Raw genomic sequence first — 19,649 nt, 5'->3', positions numbered from 1 at the left:
TAATGACGTTATTTATTATCGAAACGGGTTACTTTTTGTCCAAAATATCGGATATCGGTATCGAAATAAAAGTCAATAGCCGGATATCCACAGACATAAGTATTGTTTTCAATCCAGGAATTTTGGACATCGGGACATCTATAAAACCTACATTTTGCTTGCTCATTAAACGTAATTTCAGTAGAATGTTGTATTTTCATTTTCAAGGTATGTAACAGAAAGTTTAAAATGCAGACAGACAAAAATTGGACAAGTTTGTCCTAGGATGGATTCAATTCAATTGAACTTCAATTCAAAGTATTTTATTTTGCCATAAGCATTTTTTCAAAGAATATTTATCAAACTAGGCGAAAATAAACAGCACTTCCGTAAGGTGACACCGAATAACTCGGGAGGGTTTACGAGTCTGATGCCGCCTTGGTATGGATTGTTCCAAGTACCGGCAACCTATACTTGATGAAAATGATAAATCACTGCACCCACCCTGATCATGTTTGGTGCTATTATTAAACCCGGCCAAACTAAACGGAAAGGTTTTTTTATTGAACTCCATGGTTGACAGTAAACGATTAAACTGAATAACCAATGAAATATAATTGGATTAAGACGATCACTAATGCATTTCTTGTACGGTAACGGTGTTGGCCATTGACCGCTCTCGGTTGCAAAAGTAAAATACCAAATGTTCAATTTAATAATTGTTTATTACGATTACGGTAATTACAAAATTAAATTTTGTTTGATTAACGGTGAAAGGAAATCCTCCAGTCACATCTTGGATTTTCTGAAAACAAACAAATATTTTTTAAGTTCTTGTAACGAAATCACATTTTACATTTAGTACGTTGCACTAAACACAACTGATTGTTTCTTTGTACTGTTTCAGTATTTACATTTTGCATCATTTGATGTAACAAAAAATACATACTAAAATTAAACGTTAAACTGTTAAAATTGATAAACTTCTTTGATTAGGATTAATAACTTGTAGAAAGCAAATGTTTTATGTGCAAAAATTAAGATCCAATTTTATAAAAAAAATTTAAAACAATCTATTTCAACTCAATTCATTTTGACGGAAAGAATCAAATAGTGTGTTTATAGGGTAAAAAAAAAACAAATATCCACGGCAGGTTAAAACAATGGCTTTGAAAACACGTACCATTGCTTCAGTGGTTCAACCGTTTACAGATTGGAAATACAGAACCCCATTGGCCGTCCAACTTGCACATTAAATCCATATATCCGAGCATTTCGTAACCTTTGTGGCAGAAAAACCAAACTCTGTTGTACGGGTAATTGTTCCATGCTTTCCCCTTGAAGTAGCCATTCTCGATTTTGGGATCGGCGCATTTGATACCTGAGCAAATGCGAATTTAAGGACGAAAAACATCGACAAAGCACATGTAGCGAATACGGTATAATTCCTTGGAATATCGTATAATTCCTTTGAATTAAAATACCATCTCAGTCGGTTGCCGTATGTATCTTATGATATTAATAAATATACAAAATGTATCGGAATGTTTGACCTTTCTGTTTAACGAAAATTGCTTATTTATTCGCTAGGAGCCTACTGTTTCTGCAATGATGATTGATTTCATTTGGGTGTATTATTCTTGGCACATGGTGAAAACTATTTCAACGACGCAAAGCGCATTTAAACTAATTTCCGATTTGTATGGCACAATTTGGATGAACTAAAAACGAAAATTGAATTCCACAAATTTGGGACAAAAATTAAACTTTAATACTCAAGGTTGGTTAACAGCTGGACGTAAATGAATATTCCATTCGAACGAGTAAAGGAAAAATAAATATTTTCGTTCCGATTTCATTCACTCGGGCAAGACAAGTCGCAAGTCTAGGTTATGGTGTTTAAGGTGAACTATTTTAGGGCGAAACGTTCACAAACCGTAATAATAAGCCGCAAAAATTTTCGTTATTAATAAAATCACACTAAGCAGAAACTTTTTCTGCTATTTTTTTATGTTATCCAACGTTTCGGTTGCTAATATGCAAGATACCTTTAACAGGAAATGCAACAAAATATCATCGCCTTTCTAGCTTTTTATTTTTCGTTGGTTATCGCATTTTTAGCTCCCCTTTTTCGGTTTACTTTGTGTGGTGTTTAACGTGGTTTCCTTGCATACCCTGATGAAGGCATCCTCCATATAGTTAGGTGAAACGTTGGATCAATTAAATAAATGTTGAAGATTTTAGTATACCTGGTACGATAGCATATTTTAACAAAACGACACTTTTCAAGCACAATGTAACTTACGTTGACAGCTGGGTTTCTTTCCGTCAAATATTCCGCTTTTCAGGCAAATCAGTCTCGACTTTCCGACGAGTTTGTATCCGTGATTGCAGGTGTACCTAATCGAGGAACTCGCCGGGTAGATGGGCCGGATGGGGGCCACGACACCGTTGAGTAAAGTCCCGAGGGGCGCACACGTCACGGCTTCGTAGGGATGACGCCATGAAAAACAAAAAAGATTTTATAGGCAGGTCGATCGACGAAAAATTACAACATGAACCATTTGATGTTAGGTAATTGAATTGACGAGGCGTGTTTTCTAACCTACGTGACTGTGCATAAAAAGACCTACGCATTATTATTCACCTGGAACTCCATTCTTGTAAAAAACTGACTTGTACACTTGTTTGAAATTGCGAGAAATAATGTTATTAACACAATGACACATTCTTGGTTCGTGTAGAAAGCTAATGTCTGGATTAGGTGACCAGCTATAATAAATAATCAGCTCTAATTTGTATGGGTTGAGGGTCAGTGGTGTTTAAATGTTTAAAAAATGTTTTTAAACGTAAAAAGAGCCTTTTACATTTATTCGTTAAAGTTTTGAATTGGTGCTACCAAAACATTATTCTTAATATTGAGGGAGCTTTATTTAATGGCAAAAAAGGTAGATTTCGTGTTGAATTAGGCGTGTTTAGGTTCTAATCTACAAGAATCTTTAAAAGTAACTAAACTTGATATAAGACAATATTGTCAATGTTCTCGAACAAATCAACATGAGAAGACCCAAGTTAAAAACGGGTGGGATTCGGGTTGGGGACGATATTTTGCCCATCCCCGATCTAGGCGTTCATAAAATTACATTTATATTATAACGTAGTCGCTTTTATAATCACTTCAGCCCCGGTTCATTTCAAACCACCAAGGCCCAATAGTACCTTTACATGTCGGAAATTCCCCAGACCACTGCCCATTGCTCCTACAACTGAAGCCTCGTTTTCCGACCAGAGTGTAGCCGGCGTTACACACGAAATAAATTCCCTTTCCCGGAATGTTTCCTGCATACGTGCCTTTGATGAAGCCGTTGACAACTTTGGGAACATCAGGACATTGCGTACCTAGCATAGTAAAAATAAATATCATGAGATTGTAATAGGTGACTGTTATTTACAGAAATATACGAATAAGCGAGCTTAACTCTAACGTACTATAATTGTTTATGGGATTGCAAAAATCGCGGAGAACAAAGTAGAAAACTTGATTGAATAAGAATTAATGATTTAGATATGGCATATGTCATAACCAGAATTAAAAAAATGCCTCTAATAAGGACTTAAAAATCATGTGGCGTTCTAAAAATCATGTGGCGCTTATGCCCAATTATATAAAGACTATAGCTGACTATTGTCGTTAATTTTTTTACTGTCCAATAATAATGCAAGTAATTTTCCAGATTTTCCCTGAAATATTCATTTTCTGCCGTCATGGTTTGAATATAAGTTATTAGTATTAAAATAAAATGCTTTAAACTACGAATTTATAAACTCAATGAATCCTAATAATATACCAATGATGGCACGAGTTATTGCCGAAACATTTGTGAACAGCGAAATGTTGATTTTATCGAATTTGATGGCTTTAGTATTATAATTGAAATTATTAAAAAATGGTGTATTGTGTCTAGCATTATTTTACTATAGAAACCAGTAAAGCAAAATGAATAAAAAGTAACTGTTTCACGTAAAAAAGAAGTAAATAATATTTTATTAAGATTGTATTTAATTAGTACACCACAGATGTTTTATCTAAGTTAACTGCCTTGACTTGCAAGTAAGTTGTAACAAATAATTAAGCCGAATAAGTCATGTTATCCAAAAGAGACTCAAGCAAACTCAATTCATTTGCAAGAATGACTTGCATCCTACCTTTACAGGTCGGGAAATCCGCAGACCAGTGATTGTTGTTACAAACCAAGTCTTTGACACCCTTCAACTTGTACCCGGCATTACAAAAGAACGAAACTTCGACCCCTGTATTGTTGGTCACCTTTCGCTTGATGTAGCCGTTGGAGACCCGGGGAGCGCTTTGGCAATGCACGCCTAGAAGGAAAACAAGTAAAGAGTAACGACTTGTTTTCAGATAGGCCAAGGGCTGTTTTGAATCAAAAACCAAACGGGGATTTGGGATTTGAACGAGTAATATATCAACCCCCATAAAAGATAAAAAAAAAATTGGTGATTTTGACGGATTTTTTTATAATTTGAAATCGCCTTAAAAGTAGGTACAAAATTCAAACATATTTTTTTGTATTTGGAATGCACGGGGTGAACCTAAATTATTTGGCAGTAATATCAAAATATTATCAAGGTATTTTGAAATTAGGCCAGATTTTAGAAAAAAAATACAGTATTTCTCGACAAACTGGTGCAGAACATATAGTTAGCCTATATGTTCTGCACCAGTCAAGTCGGCTAAAGAATCTCGAGACATTATATTTTTGTAAATTATTTTAGGCAAATAAATTTCAAGTTTTTTTTACCTATATAGCATTTGTTTAATACAAATCGCTAACGAAGAATATCAAGTCGGGAAACAGCTCCAAGCAGGTTATACTTTTTTAGAATTCTAATAACCAAGAAAGTTGCTACAACAACTGTGGTCTGGCCATTCGGAACTTATTGTTTCTTAACGATAACGGCTTACATACCATAGGACGCCGTAAGTATTCAATATAGACTAACCGCGTCGATCGATTGAGGATTTTAATAGGAAAACCAACTAAACTGCGGCAAGGTTCGAACTCACAACCTCCGACCATACCGGGATCGTTCCTCTACCAACTAAGCAGACCAGTTAATGTAAAAAACGAACAGTTGTACTTACGCACGCACTTGGGGAAAGGCGCCGACCAGCCAATCGACCATCCCAACCTATCACATCGGATGTGCTTGGTGCCAATGAGCTGGAAGCCGGGGTCGCAGCCGAACGACACTCCGTCACCGTGAAAGTACCAGTGTCGATAGGGGCCAAAGTGCCCGTTAACTGGCTTGGGGGGTCTTCGGCAAACTGCGCAAATAAAATTGTTGTGGAGTTGGACACTATGGATGATGGCAGGGGTATAGACAAACCTTAGTGTTCCATGGCTCATTTTTTCACTTTAAATTAAGATGAGCCACTTATATTTGACATCCAGCCGTTTAAAGTATGGTAGTTTTATCATTTTATGTAAGAGTGTTCATGTTTTCCTTTGATTATGTGCATTATTATTTTAAATAAATAAACATAACCGGCCTGAATTTTATTTTTTTAGGCGAGAACAAACATACTTTTTCTTGTATAATTTCTAGGTTATGGTTCCTTTCGATTTGTTCCGGTGTTGTTATTTTGTCGTTTATTACATTTATTCTTACAAATCTTTATATATCGATCACATTTAACATTTGTGGAAAAGGCGAAAAGGATAACACATTTAATCTCTGTGTAGCGGTAGGCCTAATGCCGCCACTTATAAACTCCTTTAATTGCACAATGTATATACGTATACCTGTATAAACTTTCATAGTTTATTTCTAACAGAAAGTTGCTACCGTTTGTACTACAGGCTAACATATATAGGTTACCGCAGTGCTCTCGCTCTATGATCAGCGAATATTTATTAAAATTATTAAATTATTTCTTCCTAAACTTCAGTTAAAATACAGCAAATCATACGAAAAATTATCATTAAACAGGCTATTCTGAGAGCAATTATATTTTCAGTTACTTACATGGGGTTGGTTGAGCGCTGCAGAAAAGCGCCGCGAGGACTATAAGGGTCAATCTTGTCATCTTTTCAAAGTACACTTCTCTTTGGAGACTCGCTTTGCGTATACGTTGCTCAGTTGACCAACGAATTGAAGATTCGGAATCATAGGCGTCATTTTATAGCAAAAATTCTCTTCAGATTTTCTCCGTAGCTTAATTAGGGGAATCGAAATACAATGTGTCGCTGAAAAACTGTCGTTTAACCGATAAGCAACGCCTTAAAGGCAAACAAATCGGCTCGCCAGATCGACAACTCTATTATTACTCACTGCAATAGTTGGAAACTTAAGTAGCCTAACAAAGGTGAACGTCGGAAGATATTCATCAGGAAATCGACATTGTTTAAGGTTTTTAACGCCGTCTTTGATATCATTCGTGCGATTAAATCGAACTCGCTTTTCGAGCGATTTCTTTTGTTAGAATTTGACAGTTGAAAACCTGGCGCTGTAATAGTGGCCCGTTTGACATCGTCAAAGGCCGAGTTGCAACTACACAACTTAGTTTATTTCGCGTTTTTAGACATAAATTCGTGCTTGTCTTGACCAATTAGAAAAACAAACCCAATTTAATCAAATTAAAACTAATATGAATTGACGCGAAACAATTGTCAATGGCTACATATAATTTTGACTCTATAATGCGAGTAATAAATGCTAAACATTAGTGTTAATTGGTTGGATTAACGTTAATTTAACTTGAAATATTTTTGTTGCGGGTCGATAATTTTTGAGTCATGGGCAAAGGACTTATACAATGAAGCTTACTAAAATTTAGGCAAATATATAATGTATACTTGTGGGAAAAATCCTGTTAAGAAAAATAGGAGAAAATCATTTGGAAATTAAATAAAACCCGTGAGTTTGAAGTTGCAATACAGTGCTGCATTAATACAATAAGAATCGCACAAAAAACATTTCGCGCTAGCCGACATTAAACACCATTACTATTATACACAGCTGGGGGTATTCAAATAAAATTAAGCAATTCAACTTACCTGGAACTTTACAATGTGGTGAAAATATTTGATTTACAATTTCAAGTAAGGCTGTATAGCTTACCCCACATAACTATAAAGCGACCACACAAAACTGTTCCGGGAAAATCGCGAAATGATTTCCCGAAATAGCGGAATAATGGTTGGTACAAAATACAATATAATTCTGTGTTCGACTAATTGACAGCTTATGCTCTAGTAATGCAAACAAAAAGCCGACCTGCAAAGAAGACTTGGACAAATAGAGAATTCCTATTTTTTTTAATTTAATGTATTAGAGCAGGGATGTACAACCCGCGGCCCGCGGGCCGCATTGCGGCCCGCCTGATGTTTACGTGCGGCCCACCACTTATTCTCAATTTCAGTAGCCTTTATTTAAAACAATTGTTTATACTATTATTAAAATGTGCAAAACGCGCAGTATTTGATGTAGCCCTAATTTAAGATGTTTTCTGAGACTATAATCAAGTCTAATGTCGCATTTCAACATCTATCGAACACTTGAGCACGCACCATTGCTAAGCAACATGTGTGTGTTTTTTAATGTGTGTTTTTGCGGACCGTTTTAAGGAAATAAATGGTGTCGTACCATGGCATGATATGGCATGTTAACTCAATTTTTCGCGTTTCGTACAATTAGAACTTCGCTTTCCCGGGGTTAATTCTTGCGTATTTGTGCACAAGTTCTATCTGGAATAGCGGGTGTTTATAAGTAAAGTTGTTTTAGGACGTCACGATATGACGTAACTTATGACGTCACCCCTTTAATTTAATAGGATTTGCGGCCCATCGAAATGTTTAAAGTGGCAATGCGGCCTATTTTGCTAAAAGGTTGGACATCCCTGTATTAGAGACTATAATGCGACTAATTTTCAAGTAAATTGTGAATTGCTTGTGTGCTCTATTTCTAGTTCTAATTTAGATTAGACTTTACAATCTATGCTACTTTGTCAAACAACATTTTTTTTCTCTTAGTCCACACAAAAATTTGAATTAACTCTTTGTTAGGAACGAAAAAAGTACAGGATATCTTTGAGTGTATTAAAATTATAGCACAAACATTTAATCATTCAAATTCTTATGAGCATAAATTGCTATTTACAATATATCGAATGTGAAGATGTTGAACATCATCTTTGGTTTCATTTTACATAGCAATTTTATCGCCAACGACATAACAAGCTGAATATTTTGTTAGGGCAATTTTATTGATGCGCCAGCGCTTGATCCTCGTCAGGCAATATTTTTAACAAGAAACCTCAAGGATTTGATCAACATGTGAGCGCTTGAACTAAGACAAGATCAATTTAACAATAATCACCAAACGAACAGGTCTTGTCTTGAAAACGTTTTATTTTATTGTTTATCTGGTAAACTCGTCTTAGACTTGAATTTGTTAAAAAACATTCTAAAACGTATTTTCTTAAACGTAAATCAAAAGGTTTTTACTTACTGTTTGAAAAACGTTAATTAAACGTTGCGAATACAATTATTAAAACGTCTTACTTAAAACAACTATAAAACGTTGTTTCAGAAATTATAAAAAAGTTTTTAATTTTTGTATAAAAAACGTCTATTGAACGTTCCACGCCATAGTTTCCTAAATAGAAAACGTAAAAGAAAACGTATATTTTTAAACCGGTTAAAAAGGTTTTTATATTAAATTAATAACAGCTTAATAATCGCTGAAAATGACTCCATAAAACGCTTTGTTTAATTTCATTTTGAAGTTATGTAATCAGAAAGTTTGCAGACAGACAAAAATAAGGCTATATTGTTCTAAGTAACCTACAATTTATGAAAATGATAAATCGCGGCACCCACCCTGATCATGTTTGGTGCTATTATTAAAACCGGCCAAACTAATCGGAAAAGTTTTTAATTTACACTATCCATTGCCCCCAGTGGAGTATCCAGGGGGGCGGGAGTTCTTACCCCCCTTTTTGTAAGTGATATTGTCGTTTTTTTGTTCGTTTTGTCATGGTTTAACAAACTGAAGCGGCGTGCATTTTAAGTAATTGGGTCACGCGTCTTAATTTAATGCGAAACCAAATTCGAGCGCAAAATAGTTTGGTCGACCGTAAACGCTGGATGGTTTTTCTCTTTCGTTATTTGTTTAGGACAGGTTGACTGATAGCAAGTGTGTATTCGGCAATTGACAACGCTAAGTCAAACCTTCTTTCTTTCTTTCTCCCTAAAAAAACGTCGAGTTATACGCAGTATGTTCCTCGCTGTTCGGTCTCTGCGCTAATATTCGATGTTGGTGTAACATCGACATTTGTTTAACTGAAGCAGATTCTTAAAAGAAGGTATGGTGACTGTCGTGCGCGTTTCAAAGTCTCCATTTTTAAGAAATGATAGTTAACGCAAAATTATGCTCTTTAAGCATACTCTAAGACCACGTGCTAAGTGTGCAATGGACACAACTTATTTCCCCTCAGTCACAGCTTGTAATTTAGCTGGCTTGGGACACAGCTCGGCGCAGATTTTGCGTTAAACGTGGCATGATAACACCCGAGAAAAACGTTCTTCGTTTAGTACTGCAGGTGGTAAAAGGCGTGCTTGTAATTTAGCGCTAGTCCCGTTTATGAAACTTGGAAACTGCGCTGCTGATAGTCGAATTATGTACAATTCTACCACAATTAAACACACATATTTTACGATCTTGGTTTGTTTTTTTGCCTGAAGTTAACGATTGCAAACTGTGGTTTCGCAGCTTGCGCCTGACAGGATTGTCGACGACGCACGTGCCCGCATTTGCTGGACGTATTTGGTTGTTTCTGAGTTTTTTTATCACGTCTTGCAATCACCATTCTATGACGTCATACTGTCACTGATGATGTCATCATTCATTAACGTCAGACCAAAATAGGGGAATTCTTTAAGTTGAAAATTCAGGAACCCTTTTTTGATTTTCTGGTTACGCCCCAGTTTGCCCCCCCCCTGGAAAATTTTCTGCGGGTGCCTCTGGCCATAGACCGCCTTTGCTTGCAAAAGTAAAATACGAAATGTTCAATTTAATACTTGTTTATTACGATTACGGTATTTACAAAATAAAATTTTGTATGATTAACGGTGAAAGGAAATCCTCCAGTCACATCTTGGATTTTCTGAAAACAAACAAATATTTTTTAAGTTCTTGTAACGAAATCACATTTTAGATTTAGTACGTTGCACTAAACACAACTGATTGTGTCTTTGTACTGTTTCAGTATTTACATTTTGCATCATTTGATGTAACAAAAAATACATACTAAAATTAAACGTTAAACTGTTAAAATTGATAAACTTCTTTGATTAGGATTAACAACTTATAGAAAGCAAATGTTTTATGTGCAAAAATTAAGATCCAATTTTATAAAAAAGATTTAAAATACTTTATTTCAACTCAATTCATTTTGACGGAAAGAATCAAGTCAAAAGAGTCAGTGGAAAAAGTGACTTATTTGCACTTGGGTCATCATTACAAGAGTGGAAAGCACCACAGATTATATACTGAAAAATATCATTTCCCTTTTTATTACACCCAACCAACTAACCGTAGAAGTGTTTAGAAACAAATCAGAACAGTGCATTGGCCGAAATGCGACAACAACCTCGCTAGAGATTAGTGTGTTTATAGGATATATAAAAGAAAAACGAATATCCACGGCAGGTTAAAGCAATGGCTTTGAAAACACGTACCATTGCTTCAGTGGTGCTACCATCTACAGGTTGGAAATTTATAATTCCATTGGCCGTCCGACTTGCACGTTAAATCCTTTCTCTCTCCGATGATTTTGTAACCTTTGTGGCAGAAAAACCAAACTTTGTCGTTCGGGTAATTGTTCGTAGCTTTCCCCTTGATCCAGCCATTCGCCATTTTGGGATTGGCGCATTTGATACCTAAGCAAATGCGAATTTAAGAACGAAAAATACCGACAAATCACGTGTAGCGAATACGGTATAATTCCTTGGATCCTTAAATTAAAATACCATCTCAGTCGGTTGCCGTATTTATCTTATGATATTAATAAATATACAAAATGTATCGGAATGTTTGACCTTTCTGTTTAACGAAAATTGCTTATTTATTCGCTAGGAGCCTACTGTTTCTGCAATGATGATTGATTTCATTTGGGTGTATTATTCTTGGCACATGGTGAAAACTATTTTAACGACGCAAAGCGCATTGAAACTAATTTCCGATTTGTATGGCACAATTTAGATGAACTGAAAACGAAAATTCAGTTCCACAAATTTGGGATAAAAATTAAACTTTAATACTCAAGGTTGGTTAACAGCAGGACGTAAATAAATATTCCATTCGAACGAGTAATGGAAAAATAAATATTTTCGTTTCGATTTCATTCACTCGGGCAAGACAAGTCGCAAGTCTAGGTTATGGTGTTTAAGGTGAACTATTTTAGGGCGAAACGTTCACAAACCGTAATATTAAGCCGCAAAAATTTTCGTTATAAATAAAACCACACTAAGCAGAAACTTTTTCTGCTATTTTTTTATTTTGTCCAACGTTTCGGTTGCTAATATGCAAGATACCTTTAACAGGAAATGCAACAAAATATCATCGCCTTTCTAGCTTTTTATTTTTCGTTGGTTATCGAATTTTTAGCTCCTTTTTATTGGTTTACTTTGTGTGGTGTTGAACGTGGTGTCCTTGTGTTCCTTGATGAAGGCATCCTCCATAATTATAGTTAGGTGAAACGTTGGATCAATTAAATAAGTGTTGAAGATTTTAGTATACCTGGTACGATAGTATATTTTAACAAAACGACACTTTTCAAGCACAATATAACTTACGTTGACAGCTGGGTTTCTTTCCGTCAAACATTCCGCTCTCCAGGCAAGTCAGTCTCGACTCTCCAACGAGTTTGTACCCATGATCGCAGGTGTACTTAATCGAGGAACTCGCCGGGTAGGTGGGCCGGATGGGGGCCACGACCCCGTTGAGAAAAGTCCCGAGGGGCGCACACGTCACGGCTACGTAGGAATGACGCCATGAAAAATAAAAAAGCTTTTATAGGCAAATCGATCGACAAAAAATTACAACATGAACTATTTGATGTTAGGTAATTGACGAGGCGTGGTTTCTCACCAACGTGACTGTGCATAAAAGACCTACGCATTATTATTCGCCTGGAACTCCATTCTGCAACAGGGGACGTGGCGTTATTTTGCACAATGTGCGCAAAAATGTGCACTCCCAAATGTGCAAAAAATGTGCGCACATTTCAAACTGCCTTCAAAAATGTGCGCACTTTTTTCTAACAATGTGCGCACATTTTAAACTGCCTTAAAAAATGTGCGCACTTTTTTCTAACAATGTGCGCACATTTTAAACTGCCTTCAAAAATGTGCGCACTTTTTTGAGTTAGAGTTAGAGTTAGAGTTAGAGTTAGAGTTAGAGTTAGAGTTAGAGTTAGAGTTAGAGTTAGAGTTAGAGTTAGAGTTAGAGTTAGAGTTAGAGTTAGAGTTAGAGTTAGAGTTAGAGTTAGAGTTAGAGTTAGAGTTAGAGTTAGAGTTAGAGTTAGAGTTAGAGTTAGAGTTAAAAAGTTGCGCACATTTTTTAAGGCAGTTCAAAATGTGCGCACGTTGTTATAAAGGTGCGCACATTTTTGAAGGCTGTTCATAATGTGCGCACATTGTTTAAAATCTGCGCACATTGTTAAAAAAAGTGCGCACTTTTTTGAAGGCTGTTAAAAATGTGCGCACATTTTTGAAGCCCTTTTAAAATGTGCGCACAATTTTTGCACATTTTGGCGTGCACATTTTTGCGCACATTGTGCAAAAAATGTTCGCATCCCCGTCTCCCATTCTGACCTGTGCACTCGTTTGAAATGGCGAGAAATAATGTTGTTAACACAATGACACATTATTGGTTCGTGCGGAAAGCTAATGTCTGGATTAGGTGCCCAGCTATACTAAATAAACAGCTCTAATTTACAGAGGTCGAGGGTCAGTGGAGCTATTACGTATCGAAACTTGGTGTAAGCCAATATTGTCAATGTACTCAAACAAGCCAACATGGGAAGACCCGAGTTCAAGCGGATCGGATTGGGCTTGCGGGCGATATTTTGCACATGTCCGATCTAAGCGTTTGTAATGGCATTTATACTATAGATATCAACGCAGTCGCTTTTATAATTACTTCAGCCATGGTCCATTTCAACCCACCAAGGCCCAATATTACCTTTACATGTCGGAAAATCCCCAGACCACTGCCCATTGCTCGTGCACCGGATGTCTTTTTTTCCGATCAAAGTGTAGCCGGCGTTACAAAAGAACCAAACTCCCTTTCCCGGAATGTTTCCTGTATGCTGGCCTTTGATAAAACGATTGACAACCCTGGGAACATCAGGGCATTGCATACCTAGCAAAGTAAAAAAAAAATTGTCATGAGATTGTAATAGGTGACCGGTATTTACAGAAACATACTATTAAGCGAGCTTAACTCTAAGGTACCACTTGTTTATGGGGATTGCAATGATCGCGGAAAATAAATTAGAAAACTTGATTGAATAAAATTCATATTTCAAATATGGCATATCAAAACGAGAATTAAAAAATGCCTGCTAATAAAAAGTTTAAAAATCACGGGGCGTTCTGAAAATCATGTGGCGATTTTGCCCAACTAAATAAATAGTAAGTGATAACTGTTGTGAATTTTTTGTTGTTAAAGCTATAAGCAGTTTTTCAGATTTTCTCTATTTTCCATCATGCTTTGACTATAGTCAACCTATAACTATAAAAGGTGGCACAATTAACACAACGATTGTTGTTTGGACTTTATAAAATTAGCATTGTAGGATTGCAATTTGAAAAAAAACACCCTCCAGCAACGAAATTAGCCCAGGATAAATAAAACAGAACGATAAAACCACAATATATTGTGTGATTGCTGATATCTAAGACATTTTGGTTCACGAAAAAGCGTTTTATAAAACGGTCAGAATTAGGTTACTATCTCGTTGGTTTAATTTATCTTTCACGGAAAAATAACCTAATAAAAGCAGTACAGTTCACACATCCCCGAAACCGCAGAAAAATCAAATCTACAAATTTTCTCATGTTTGTTTACGTTTGCATGTTGGAAATGTTCCGGACCATTTTCCGTCCTTCTTACAAACAAAGTCCTTAGTTCCTTCCAAAGTGTAGCCTTTATTGCAAAAGAACCAAACTTTGTCGCCTGGTCTGTTGTCACTATTCTTACCCTTGATGAAACCGTTAACGACCATCGGAACGTTGGGACAGCCGAGGACTAAAAAAAAACATACATTAAAGTCGTATTCAATTCAGCTGATATTTGTAGCCTTTCTGCTTACGTATCACTACAAACCGATTAAAAAGTGTATCTCGAAGCATTTGATTCTTGGTATGATGTTGTAAAACCAAGTATTCAAATATTATAACTCATATTATAACTGCGTAACTTTAGATAAACAATACAATTTTTGTCATAACAAAATAGTCCTGAAAGCAGCACTTTTGGACTTTCGGTATAATATTTTTTAAGCGTTATTTACAAAGTTATAGAGTTAAATTGAATAATTAAAAACGACAAGGTTGTTTTTTTTGACTTACGCAAATCACTGAAACAATTATACACATATATTAAGCGTCTACAAAAATGGTGATCTAGTCCAAGAAAACTCATTCTATTGAGCTTTTTAACCAATGCTTACGTACACCAGGATAGTTTAGTTTCCCTAATTTTTTAAATCTTTAATTGATCGAAACGGCTCTCGATGTTCTATTACATAATTTAGTAAAAAAACGCCGGGCATTTGTTTGTTTCTGGAGATTAAACTTGCAAAACATGTTAAGGAGCGTTACTTAAACACTCGTACCTTGGCAAGTCGGAAATTTTCCCGACCACTGTCCGTTGTTGTTGCAAGTAAAGTCTTTCATCCCGACCAAAGAATAACCGGCATTACAGGAAAACCAAACTTTGTCTCCTGGGCGATTACCGGTATTTTTGCCCTTGATTCGTCCTTTATAGACTGTTGGAACGTTGGGGCAGTAGATAGCTGAATAAAGCAAAACAATGTAATACGAATTTGGTCTTATAGTCAGCTTCTCTATTTAAAAAATAAAAAATATGTTAAAAAAATAAATGATAAAAAATCATTTGAATGTTATCAACAAGTGTAAGCCAGTCACTTTAAAACGACTCACAGTCCACTTTGTCAGGGTCTAGTCCTTTTGTGAAATAAGTTAATCTACAACTAAAGTTATTCTCATCGGCAATCTTTTTCTAATCGCGGGCCAAAACCAAACTCAGAAAGGTCTCTGCGGACCGTACAAAATATTAACTAAAAATTGTGTTATTAAAATGTTAGAACAACTTTTAGTCAGGTGGGCCTCGGATCTTTTTTTCGCTTTAAAATGTGTTTAATTACATTTAAGGAGGCAGTAAAGTGTTGGCACAAAGCGCGAAAAAAAAAAAGCTTTTTAGCTGTTGTTTGGTTTAAAATTCGAGTTTTCACGTCGTCATCCATGTTACCAATGAAAACTGTAATAAAACAAATTTGAGAAAACGTGATAACCTTAATAGTTATCTAGTTTAGTGTTTATTAACCTTTTTTGTCCAGGAGCACCTGGCGAGCGAAGCGAGCTCGATTTTTCTTGGTATTGCGTCATTTATTGCAATTTTGTTATTACATTGCCCAAAAATCTAAAAAAAAAGTTAAAAAATATATGCCCAATATTTTTGAATAGGTTTTCCGATTGTCCGCGACGCACTTGACAGTCTTCCACGGCGCAACGGCAAAGTAACGCTGATATAGCTCAAAAGACAGCCTCAAAAATTAAACCAACCGGACGTAAAAAAATCATTCGCGCGAAGTGAGGAAATTTTTTTCACTTACGTAGTTAAAGTAGTTATTAAAATGGACTCGTGTGTAGTTTGTCAAAGAGGCGCCGGGCCGGATACATTACATTTGCGGGCCGGCCCACGGGCCGTAAGTTGTCGACCCCTGACTATAGCAGGTCAAATACAAATTAAGTCATTAGCATTAAAATAAAATGCTATAAACTTCGAATTTATAAACTCAATTAATCCTAATAACACACCAATGATGGCACGAGTTATTGTCGAAACATTTGTGAACAACGAAATGTTGATTTTATCGAATTTGATGGCTTTAGTATTTTAATTGAATTTTTTAAAATACGGTGTATTGTGTCTAGCATTATTTTACTGTAGCAACGAGTAAAGCAAAATGAAAAAAGCAACTGTTTTACGTAAAAAATAAGTTAATAATATTTTATTAAGATTGTATTTAATTAGTACACCACTGAAGTATCTAAGTTAACTGCCTTAATTGACTTAAGTGCAAGTCAAGTCATTTGTAAAAAATACGTAAGCCGAATTCACGTTACCCAAAAGACTGAAGCAAACTCAATTTATTTGACAACACTGACTTAGTCAATAGAGCGCTGTATCCTACCTTTGCAGGTCGGGAAATTCGCAGACCAGCGTCCGTTGTTGCAAACCAAGTCTTGGACACCCTCCAACTTGTACCCGGCATTACAGAAGAACCAAACTCCGTCCCCTTGAAAGTTGTTGCTCCACTTTCCCTTGATGTAGCCGTTGGAGACCCGGGGAATATTTGGACATTGTATACCTTGAAGGAAAACAAGTAAAGAGTAACGACTTGCTTTCAGATATTCCAAGGGCTGTTTTGAAAAATCAAAACAGGGATTTGGGATTAGAACGAGTAATGTACCAGCCCCCATAAAAGATAAAACAACTTAAAAGAAAAAAACAATTGGTGATTTTGAAGGATTTCTCTATAACTTGAAATCGCCTTATAAGTAGGTAGAAAATTCAAACATATTTTTTTGTGTTGGGAATGCCCGGGGTGAGCCTAATTAATTTGGCAGTAATATAAAAAAACTTACGAAGGTATTTTGAAATTATGCTAGTATTTAGAAAAATATATATAATAATTCTTGACTAACCAGTCTAAGTTATGTTCTGCACCAGTCAAGTCGGCTAAAGAATCAAAAAAATTGTAAATCGTGGACAATTGAATCTTTTGCGATTCATTCACCGAATGAATTTTCGCAACTTTTAAGAAAAAGAAAATGATCCTAAAGGGCGGCTTTCTAACTTTTTTTTTTAACAAAAACACGATATATATTGAGCTACTAAAGCTCTTAAACAAATGATCAAATACGCCAAATAAAGTTGTTATTAAACTTATAACAGTTATTTTTAAATTATTTTAGGCAAATAAATTTCAGGATTTTTATTCGTATAACATTTGTTGAATACAAACCGCTAACTCAAAACATTAAGTCGGGAAACAGCTCCAAACATGTCATATTTGAACGGGAAATGTAGCACAAATGGCTTGGCGGACAACAAATAGAACCTTAGTTTGTTTCATAAAAATCTAATAACCAGTTAAATCAATGAAGGTTGCCTACAACAACTGTGGTCTGGCCATCCGGAACTTATTCTTTCTTAACGATAATGGCTTATATATCATAGGACACCGTAAGTATTCAATATACGCTAAGCGAATTAATCGATCGATTGAGGATTTTAACAAGAAAACCAACTAAACTACGGCGAGGTTAGAACTCACAACCTCCGACCATACCAGGACCGTTGCTCTACCAGCTAAGCAGCCCAGTTGAATCAATGTAAAAAAACGAACAGTTGTACTTACGCACGCACTTGGGGGAAGCCGCTGACCAGACAAGCGACCAACCTCTCTTCACACATTGGATGTCCTTTGTGCCATGGAGCTCGTAGCCGGGGTTGCAGCCGAACCACACTCCGGCACCGGGAAAGTACAGGTGACCAACGGGGCCAAAGTGCCCGTTTGCTGGCTTGGCCGGTTTATGGCAGGCTGTGCACATAAAATCGTGGTTAGGTCGAACATTATGGATGATGTTGGAAGGGGTAGACAAACCTTAGTATTCCATGCCTTATTTTAATTTTTTATTTAAATTAGCCACATTTTTTCCCATTCGGTTGTTAAACTTACGGTAGTTTTTTATCATTTGATGTTATAGTATCTGTAATTTGATATAATTAGGTGTATTATCATTTTATATAAATAGGCATAACCGGCTTTAATTTTTTTCATGCGCGAGCAAACGTCGTTTTTATATATCACCCACCCAACGACACCAGCTAAAACACAACTAAAAGTTAATTTAAAAAAACTAACGAGAAAATATTTGAATTGTTAATATTTATTCCTGTAGATCTTCATACATTGATCACATTTAACATTTGTAAAAAAGGCAAAAAGGGAAACCCATTTTGTCTTTGTGTAGCGGTAGGCCTAATGCCGCCACTATACTCCAATATTGCACAACGTATATACCTGTATACCTGCGTATAAACTATCATAGTTTATTTCTAACCGAGATTTGCTAGGGGTTTGTACGACAGGCTATAACGTATATGGGTTAACGCAGTGCTCTTGTTCTATGATTAGCAAATTTAGTAAATTTATTATTACTTGATTAAACTACAGTTAAAAGATAGCCAACCATACGGTAAAAAAACTTTTTAAACAGTCTATTCTAAGATACGTTCGTATTTTCAGTTACTTACCAAAGAATGCTTGTGCGCTGCAGAAAAGCGCCGCGAGGACTAAAAACGTAAATCTTGTCATCTTTTCAAAGTGCACTTCTCTTTGGAGACTTGCTTTGGATATACGCTGCTCGGTTGACCGAAGAATTGAAAATTCGGAATCACAGGCGTCATTTTATAACAAAAATTCTCGACAGACTTTCCCCGTTAGCTTAATTCGGGGAATCTTACGACAATATGTCGCTGGAAATCCGTCGTAATACCTACAAGTAACGCCTTAAAAGCAAACAAATCGGCCTGATCGGCAACTGTTTTATTACTCGTCACGGTAGTTGGAAACCTAGCCTAACAAAGTCGAAACATCGTAAGAAATAGAATTAGGACATCGATATAATTTAAGGTGTTTTGATGTCGTCTTTGATTTAATTCGTGCGATTACACCGAGCTCGGGTTTCGGGCGATTTCGTTTAGTAGAATTTGAAGGTTTATAACTTAGCGTTGGAAGAGTGGCCCGTTTGACAACGTGAAAGTCCAACTTGCAACTCCTTTAGGTTAGATTTTATTTACACAACTGAATTAAATTGGCGTTTTTGGACATAAATTCTTGCTTGTGTTGACCATTTGACCAATTAGAAAAACAAATCCAAATTTAATCAAATTGAAACTAATATGAATCGACGCGGAACAACTGCCAATGGCTACATATAATTTTGGCTCTATAATGCGAGTAATAAATGCTAAACTTGACATATTTTTGTTGTTGGTCGATAATGTTTGAGTAATTAATATAAACAAAGGGCAAGAACTTGAAAATCCATTAAAAATTGTTTTTGCCTCACCACTTGGGCAATTTGAGTAATAAAGGAAATATGAAACTAAGATTAAATGATTCATGGCATTTTGTATTGTTGGCTAAGTAGGAAAAAGTTAGAAAATACAATTAGGCTTCCTAAAATATAGGCAAATATATATATAATGTACGTCTGTGCAAAATCCTGTAAAAAAAATAGGAGAAATTCATTTGGAAATTAAAA

General features: G+C 35.8%; 1 protein-coding gene across 1 annotated transcript; it reads right to left on the bottom strand.

The window, feature by feature from the left end:
• Nucleotides 1–3,157: 3,157 nt before the first annotated feature.
• LOC146135969 (complement receptor type 2-like) lies at nucleotides 3,158–18,697 on the bottom strand. The gene is made up of 10 exons (XM_083396112.1): nucleotides 18,637–18,697; nucleotides 17,738–17,920; nucleotides 16,508–16,684; nucleotides 14,906–15,085; nucleotides 14,137–14,316; nucleotides 13,249–13,428; nucleotides 11,859–12,038; nucleotides 5,144–5,326; nucleotides 4,186–4,359; nucleotides 3,158–3,378 (listed from the first exon to the last, which is right to left on the bottom strand). Exons 1-10 carry the CDS (start codon nucleotides 18,695–18,697, stop codon nucleotides 3,158–3,160), a joined length of 1,719 nt encoding a protein of 572 aa, XP_083252238.1.
• Between the last annotated feature and the right edge of the window lie 952 nt (nucleotides 18,698–19,649).

The sequence above is a fragment of the Ascidiella aspersa genome, chromosome 8 (assembly GCF_963924565.1).
Source record: "Ascidiella aspersa chromosome 8, kaAscAspe10.2, whole genome shotgun sequence".
NCBI classification, from domain to species: domain Eukaryota; kingdom Metazoa; phylum Chordata; class Ascidiacea; order Phlebobranchia; family Ascidiidae; genus Ascidiella; species Ascidiella aspersa.
This window is presented reverse-complemented; position numbering and strand designations above follow the sequence as displayed.